Here is an 8,784-nt window from a genome sequence, read left to right as displayed (position 1 = left end):
CTCCCAGCAGGACCTCCCTGACAGCTCTAAGCCAGATGGAAATTGAGATGCATCTCATAGTGCTTGGGTTCACAGAACTTCTTGACCCGAAATAGAGTGACTACCTGAAAATGAGTTGTTAGGACCCTTCAGGGCTAAGGCATCCCAAAGCCCTACCTTGGCCAGACGCTCCCGGACTTGGTGTCTCCACAGCACCTCCTCTTCCTCACTTGTCCTTCAGCGTGGCCATGCCGAGGGCTTCCGAGCTGTAGTCATACTGGTTGCTGGAGGACATGGACCGTCCCCAGGAGCACTGCAGGTTGGAGCCCCTCTTGCGAAAGGAGGATGTGAACCTGTAGAAGTTGCGGTGCCTGTTGCGCAGGTACTCCCGGTAGTTTTTGGTGAGCAGGGTGTAGAGGAAGGGGTTGATGCAGCTGTTGCTGTAGGTCAGGCAGGTCACCAGGTAGTTAATGCACTTTTGGGTTTGGGTGGTGAGCTGCAGGGAGTTGCTGTAGAGTCGGACCAACTGCCAGATCCAAAATGGCAGGAAGCAGGCCCAGAAGACCAGCACAATACTGAAAATCATGATGAGGACCTTCTGCCGGGGGGACCTCTTGCTCTTCTCCTTGTGTGGGGGGTTCCTCTGGGACTCCAGGTAGGTCCTGGCCAGGCGCGTGTAGAGGAAGCCAATGATGATTCCCGGGGCCATGATGCTGGTGCTGAAGAGCACCGTCAGGTAGGTCCGGTAGGCATCCATGCTCCAGGTGGGTGCACATATCCTCTTCACCTTGCCCTCTGCCTTGCTCCCTTCAGTCAGGGTGACCATCAGCATCATGGGCAGAGTAAGGAGCAGCGAGACTGACCAGACGGCCCCCGCCGTGACCTTCCGGTAGCCTCGCGACCGCTTCAGGGTGTCCAAGGGCCGGGTGACGGCCAGGTAGCGTTCGGTGCACATGAGGGTGAGGGTGAAGATGCTGGCGTGCATGGTGAGCAGGTCCAGGCTGAGCAGGATGCGGCAGCCCAGGTCCCCGAAGTACCAGTCCTGGGCCAGGTAGGTGCAGACGATGAAGGGGATAGTGGAGAGGTAGAGCAGGTCGGCCAAGGCCAGGCTGACGATGGAGCTGTACATGGGGGCGGCGCAGCGCGCCGAGTGGCACATCACCACCAGCGTGTACACGTTACCCGCCACCCCGGCCACGTACATCACCGATAGCACCGTCCCGAAGGCCGAGGGGATGAGCAAGGGCCCGCTCCCGGGGGAACCGCCGCCGCCCGACGTCGCCGAAACGTTGCCCCCCGCCGCCGCCGTCCCGTTGGGCTCCATGGGCGGCGGCGGCGGCCCCGCAGCCTCGCACCCGGCCCCGCAGCTCCCGGCCCCACCGGCGGCCGCTCCGCCCCCCGCGGAATACAGGGCGGTACCGGGCCGCCCGCCGGGGCTGCCCCCGGGGGAAGGGCTGGGGCTGCCCCCCCCCGCCCAGCCGGGGTCCCCGACTCCGCTTTCGGAGAGACAGCGGGGACCTCGCCAGCCCCTGCAGCTGCCGCTGCTGTCCCGGTGCGGGACCGGCAGCGCGGAGCGGAGTGGACCTGGCAGGTGCCGTCCCGGAGGGGGCGGCTCCGTGCGGGGCCTCCGCGGTAGCCGGAGACGGAGCGGAGGGGTCTGGACCCAGCGCGGGGAGGCAGCGGGTGGCCGCGCTCAGCCCGGGTGGGGACCCGGTGGGGACAGGCTCCCCGAACTGGTAGCACACGTGGAGCGCTCGGTATCCCCCCTGCGAACCCCGTGGGCAGATGGAAGCTGTGAGATCTTCCCGAAAAGTTTTCCCGGCCGCGCTGCTATTGCCGGGCTTCTCTCCGGGCTGGCTTCGCCGGCGATAGGAGTCGTTGCTTCGCTTCAAGTCATCAGTCAAAGAAATCTCTGTGGGCTGCAGAGCCAGAGCCAGAGCCAGAGCCAGCCCGGGTGTTGCTCAGCACATGGTGTTTCAGATGTATCCGGAGATAGGCTTAGATGGGAGGTGGATGCAAACCTAGGGCTGAAAGAGTCTCTCTTTTCCCCGTGGAAGTAGCTTGTATTTCTGAATTTTACTCTTTCCAGTTACACAGGAAACCTGGGGACAGTTGCAAAATGAACGAACACCTTCCACCTCGATCTTTAGAGAAAGCAGAGATGAGGGCAATCCATAGCCAAAGGACAGCTTTCCAGTGATGCAGGAATGCTGCATTTCCCTAGCTCCCATTGATTTCCAATAGGAATTAATTGGCTTTTATGCCTTCAAACATTTCTGCTTTCACCCGGAGTGCTGAAATGACTGCTATGTATTTGTGTACTTGTTTTAATCCCTCCTCAAAGTGTTTTTGTCATCTAATTCCCAGTGGCATGCTACAAAGAGGAGCAAGACTCAGCCCTGTACAAATTATGTATTGAATACTGGGATGAAATTTGCTGCAAAGTTAAGGCAGACACATGTAACTCTGCTTTCCCACCCAGTTCTGCTCATCAATGTACATGTCTCTTTCTGAAGCTCTCCAGATGCTTACAGTCATATGCAGCAAAGAAGCTGGCTCAAACATGACCTGAATGCTGGTGAGGGAGAAGGCTCTAAACTGAATTCCTGGCAGCCAGGGATTTCTTCATCATATTCAGCCACTGCACTGACAAACTTTAGATCCAGGCGCCGAGATGGAAATTTTTCTTCACTGGAAGTTGGGGCTCGGTCCCATGCCAGTGCCCTCGGCAGCCCTGCATTCCTCCGTGGCAGCTGGACCCAGCAGCTGGGAATGCAGGCGGATGCTTTACCAGGGCCAAATCCTGCCTGCATGGCAGTGAAGGGCATTGACTGCCACGGACTTCAAGAAAGATCCGGATTTGGCATAAATAGATCGTCCCTGAGAACTGGGCTGCACGCAGCTTTTGCAGTCCTGTCTCCTCTGTTTTGAAGCTGCACTCTGTGCTGTGTTGTTCTCTGCCTTCATTCAGTGGCCAGGACAGAGGGCTGAAAGAGAACAGAAAAGAGATTCTGGTGTCTGCCATGCTATCTGGTTTGTTTAGGATGCTAACACCAGCTGGTAGAGATAAGCAGGGTGATACATTCCTTGAAATAGAGAATTACTTAATCTGTTTAATAAATATCTAATTTCAACTTCCCTTCTTTCCTCCCGGCAGAAGAGTGTTTAATTGAGCAAGCTGAGCATTAGTGAGTCTGTGAGACACTTGTTTTCCTAAACATGTAGAATATTCACATGTAGCCATGGGAACTTGCTCCTATTAAACTCTTAGAACAGAGTTTCCTGCCTGAAGTCATTCTGTAAAGCCTGTTCTGTGAGCAAGAGACACTTCTCCCCTGCACTGCTCTGCTCTTGCTGTGCACTGAGGCTCTTCCGCACCCCCACAAGCATTGATGGAGCACTCAGTTCCTGGCAGAATTGGTCTTGGAGCACCTGACAACCATAATCAATCAGAATTAGAAAGGGAATGTTGCAGGAGTTGGGAATGTTGATGTTTCCCGTTTGTCTGTGTACACAAGACACATTTTTCAGCAGTGTGGGTGACAAGCTGCAAGAAGAAGACATTTCTCCAGATGTCTAAGTAAGGATTGCAAGTGCCTTTTTAGAATATGTGTTTTAATCAAACAGAAATACAGAGCTCAGTGCAGAATTACTGTCAGAATAAGCCCTCAGAGGCAGATTGTACACAAAACTGAGTAAGATTGTCTTTTATGAACCTCAAAATCTGTTAACCTTCCTGTGTTTTTTTCTTGTAGTATTGTGCTGGTTTGGGGCCAGACAGATCGTCTCTTGCCCCGAAAGGGACAAAAGAATGAGACTCACACAAACGGATTGGAGAGTGATGGAAAGTTTAAATGGAAAAGCAATTGGTGAAGCTACAGAAGACTACAAAGCATAGTGGCAAAGAGTATCTCAAAGCGTACAGAACCCCTCACAGAATTCCCAAAGCTTCCCAATCCTCCCTTCCTCCCACCTGAGGGTATACCCAGAACCCCCAGGGCTCTTCCTTCCCCCCCCCCCTGCTGCTAGGCAAGTCTCAGGCTGGCCAGGTCTGAGACTGCCCCCCCCCCCCCTCCATTTTCCTCCTGGCATTAGGCCTAGACAGGCCTAAGAGGCCAAGAGGATACTCCCCCGGCATTACCTGATAAGAGAGGACATCTCCCATGGGAGCAGAGAGGGAAGAAAGAGGAAGAGAATGACTCTGCAGATGGCTTTATAGGGTGCAGGATTTATGGGTAGAAATACGTCGTTTCCTGTGTCCACCCCTGTGGGTGGGCACCTGGGACACCAGAGGTGTATCTCATGCAGCAGTGGCAGGTGACACCCAGCCTAAACTGCCACAAGTATCCTAGAAAGAATTGATATGAACATGATTAATAATGTACTTTCTGGGCAGAATTTCCCCTCTGCAGGCATTTGTGTTAATACACAAGACAAACATCCCCAGCCATTTGAAAAGATAGCTCCAGCTTCCATTTTATTGCCTGATTCAAGAGGAATTTTTTCCCAGGTGCTCAGTGCCTAATTTTAGAATTTCCTAACAAAATTGTCTGCTTATTAGAAAGTAGATAATGGCAGCCTCTATGATGAGAGCTGCTTGAGTAGCCATGTCCAGTGTCTTTTTTTATAAATCCCTTGGCTATTCAGTGAATTGCTGGTGCTCCTTTGTTGGGTTGTGAAGGTCAGAGCATATATGGTGGGCAGCTGAAAGCTGTTGGCTTGGCAAATGGAGAGGCAGCTCTTGTTGCTTGTTTCAGCTGTGACAGGCTTCAAAACTATGTTCTGGCCAGGCGAGTGGAGGTGGTGAGTGTTTGGAAGCAGAGGCTTCCTGTTGGGGACTGTCACTCTAAGTGGTTTTCCTCCTGAAATGCCTTCTGGGTGGAATTTTATTACTTAGAATGAATTTTGCAGTTCAAGGTAAGGAAAGTATCAAGTGTTGCCTTTGTTTCCTTCTTAACACTCCTCAGCTGTTAGCCTACCAGCACTGTGGTGCACAGCTCCAGCCTTTGGATGGGGTTGCTCTCAGTTGTACTGGTTCTGCCTGGCTGGTTTTTTGTGATGTTCTTGTGGCCTGTCACTGCGTGGCTAACACTCTTCTCATGAGGAAGTGAAAAGACTTAACTGATCACTTGGCAAAGCATTGGGGGAAAGTATTTTAGCTTCTGACAAGTTCAGAGAGGTCTTAACACAGCAGCCACCTGAGAAAGGCAGAGACTGAGAGGGCTCTGGAGAAGCCCAAGGGTGAGGTTTGTTAGATCCCAAACACATGTTGTCAGATGAGAGCCATACATTCATTTCTTAATCCTAAACTTAGAGGCTCAAAGCTGTCATCTGTTAGCTCAGAGCCTGTAAAAGGAATGCAGTGTTGTAGTGGAAGTGGATGACAAGGAGGGAAAGCAACTGCAGCCATAATATCCCATGGGATACTCAGAGATTGATTCTGCCACATTGCTTCACTCAATGCTCCCTATGCCATGCAGTGCCTTTTCTTGAGTTACTAACACAGCAACAGATAATCTCTGCAGCTTGGCAATTGAATCCTGTTGGAACAATGTTTACACTTTGCACTGGCATGCACAGGTCTTCATCTTTCTTTGAAATAGTTTCTGAACCAGAATTGTCACTTGGGTGCAAAATATTAGTTCAATCCATGGACCACGCACAGCACAACCCCATGATCTCCATGAGGTCACTCCTGATCTGCAACTGAAGGTTTATGGTTAATATTTATGTTTAACTCTGAAGGTTTGTAAATACTTATGTATAACTCTGTTTTACACAGATGAGTATGTCCTCAAATGTAACAGCTATACTTTAAAGCTAGAGCTCTCTCTCCCCACTCAGATATTTGAGACAAGTGTCCTAGCACTGGAGGAGTCACTGGAGAGAATCTGAACCTTCCCCAAGATCTCTAAAGAAGCTGTGTAACAGGTTTCAGGAAGCATTATCTCAGGAATGTAATTAAGTATGTTTTTTAAAGCCCTCTCAGATATGAAGAACATAGGAGGGACTTGCTTTTGTACCTCTCAGTCACAGCACCCATGAGCAGGTGCATCGCTCTCCCCTTCCTGCTGCCATGTGTGCACAGCAGAGTCACAGGCAGTGTAAGGTCTGAGGTGCTGCATGGATTTACACCCACAGAGAATCTGGCTGGTGGTGCTTGGAGGTGCTTTAGGAGGCACATTGCAGGCTTTCTATAGGAAGGCAACTGCATAGTAGATGTCCAGAAGATCTGCTTCTCACCTCTCATATGTCCAAAGCCATCAAAACCTTTTCAGAGTGCTGCAATAAGCCTGAGGTCTTCAGTACTGAAGATTATATCTGGCAGCAACTACAGTGGGCCAGGAGAAAAGGTGAAGATCATATAAATTATGGCTATTATAGGGATTTTCAGCATCTCCTTGTGTTAGAGCATTTGAGAGGAGATCATTTTACAACAGAAAAGAACAGAGGTTAATAACCCCAAGTAATTTCCTGTGGAAACTCAAACCACTGTTACACTTCGATTTGAACTCTTTCTCTCCCTGCTTAAGAGACAGAGTTGTACACTAAAAAAATAAATCATCCTTCTTCACCTTGCAGGTGAGTACAGAGGAGGCAGTACTGGCTCCCAGAGAGGTTGTTTTGTTATTACACAACACAGCATCTGCACAGCTCCCTGCACTGCAGTGATGATGCCAAGGAGCTGGCAGAGCACTGACCTGGAGAGCGCAGGGCACTGCCAGGGACAGCAGCAGCTTTGGTTTGGCTATCTGAGTTACCTTGCTGTAGCTGGAGAAGCTCTGGAAGTTGCATGCTCAGTTCAGTGTTGCCCTTGGTACTTGATTTTGTTTTGGTTAAGGTAGGAAGGTGTTCAGTCACTTTAGGTACCCTGTTCTAATGATGGAAAAATGACAGTGTTTGTGAACTCCCCAAAAAAGGATCAGCTCTTGCTAAGGTCTCAAGTCCACTTGGAGGAAAATGCAAAACTTTCAGTGTAGAATCATAGAATGGTGGCCTTTGGAAGGGACGTCTGGAGATCATCTAGTCCAGCCCCACTGCTAATGCAGGTTGGCCTAGATCAGGAGGTACAGGAACGTGTCCAGGTGGGTTTGCAAAGTCTTCAGAGAAAGTGACTCCACAGCCTTTATGGCAGCCTGTTCCAGAGTTCTACCACCCTCAAAATAAAGAGATTTCTTCTTAAGTTCACATGAAACCTTGTATGTTCTAGTTTGTATCTGCTGCCCCTTGCTTAATCACAGGCCACCACTGAGAAGACCCTCATGACCTTCATCCTTTAGATATTTCTGTGCATATGCTTTCATCCCCCACAACTGAACCTTTTGTTAGTCAAGAGCTTCAGATGCTGAAACCTCTTTTCTGTTTCTTGGCTTCTGTAATGTTTCTCTGTCCCCACAGGAGAAATGACTTTCAGGTGAATAATCTGCATTTCATACATGCAGCTGCAAGAGGGGCTGGTGGGGAGCAGGTGGCTACTGCCAGGATGAGGCACCCTGCGTGGTGCAGAGAGAAGCTCCCATCTGCCTTGGAGGAATGGTTATTAGGGTAAAGGATGGATTTTCATCTTGGTTTAATAAGAATTACATGAAAACTCTTGACAGATGTGAGAAAAGGGTGCAAGCCCAAAGAATGTTGCCAAAGAAAGACTTCCCAGTCAAGCCTTGTGGTTGAGATCTGGGTCAGACCTCACTTGAGTCAGCAGAAGCTTTTCCCTGGATTTCCATGGGCTTTGAACAAAGCTGTTGTTAAAAACCAAGCAAGAACTCGTACCCCTTCCTCTGAACAGAGGTTCAGAGCAGAGCTGGGTCCAGCCTTAGGGATGTTTGAACTGAGCATTGGTTCTGTCTTGGAGGTTGGCAGCACAGCATCCTTTTTAAGGATAATTTAAATCTCTTCCAGCAATAACCACACTCAGAGCATTGCAGAGCAGCACCGAGAGCTCTCAGGTAGTCCTCTGCCTCTGGGCACAGCTCTCGGGTGAGGGTGATAGCTGAGTGTGACTCAAACCTGCTTGCCTTGCTTAGTCATTTCCCTCCTTGTTATCTGCCTCCTTCTAGGAGGCTTCTTCTTCCCAAACTCCTCAGAGAGGCTCTTGGCGCAGGTGGTGTGCAGAAAAGGAGACTGCAGCAGCCCAGAAACACCAGGCAGGGACTCACTGCTGACAGTTTTATCCATAAGCTGACTTTTACCTCCAGATTTTACTGCCTCTGGGGAAGCTGAGAACCATTTGTTATATTTTTGTTCTAATGCTTCTCTGGCTTAATTAATTGAGGGTATGTGTCAGAGTCTATCACTGTCAGATGTTGCTGCTGAAAGGGGAATGCAGCCAGTGAAAACTCCAGCTGGGTGGATACTTAACATAGGCTTTAGTGAGAGCACTGAAGTCCTCTTTGTTCCAGTTTTTCCATTGCCTTTGGATCAGATGTCACTCTTTAGGTCTGTGTTAAGCTTGATTTTAAAAGCCTTGACCAAACGCAGCAAAGGATTTGCTCCATGTGCTCTACTTCCAGTCCTGAAATTACCTTCCTAACAGCTTTGCCACAGTCATTTTTCCACCCAGGGCTGCTGCAGTGACGTTGTTGTCTGAGCCCCCATGGGCTGCTAGCCAGGCTCCCTGGGCAGAGGGGTTTGTTCAGACCATGCTTAGAGGAGCTGCACGATGCCATGGCTGTGTGCCTCCAGCTGCTGCCAGATCCCCAGCCACTCAGACCTGGAGAGGTTTGTTCCCCAGGGACTCTCCTGTGTGTCACTGTGCTGGCTACAGATAATGAGGAAAATCAAGAACAGTAATAAAGGAACCACAGG

The 8,784-nt window shown here is 50.2% G+C and overlaps 1 protein-coding gene across 1 annotated transcript; it reads right to left on the bottom strand.

Annotated features, from left to right (window-relative positions):
* Window positions 1-205: 205 nt before the first annotated feature.
* Window positions 206-1,303, bottom strand: LOC128976635 (urotensin-2 receptor-like). Its single transcript, XM_054393942.1, has one exon. It carries the CDS (start codon window positions 1,301-1,303, stop codon window positions 206-208), a length of 1,098 nt encoding a protein of 365 aa, XP_054249917.1.
* Between the last annotated feature and the right edge of the window lie 7,481 nt (window positions 1,304-8,784).

The sequence above is a fragment of the Indicator indicator genome, chromosome 29 (assembly GCF_027791375.1).
Source record: "Indicator indicator isolate 239-I01 chromosome 29, UM_Iind_1.1, whole genome shotgun sequence".
NCBI lineage: Eukaryota > Metazoa > Chordata > Aves > Piciformes > Indicatoridae > Indicator > Indicator indicator.
Note: the sequence above shows the minus strand (reverse complement) of the source record. Positions and strands in the feature narration are given on the sequence as shown.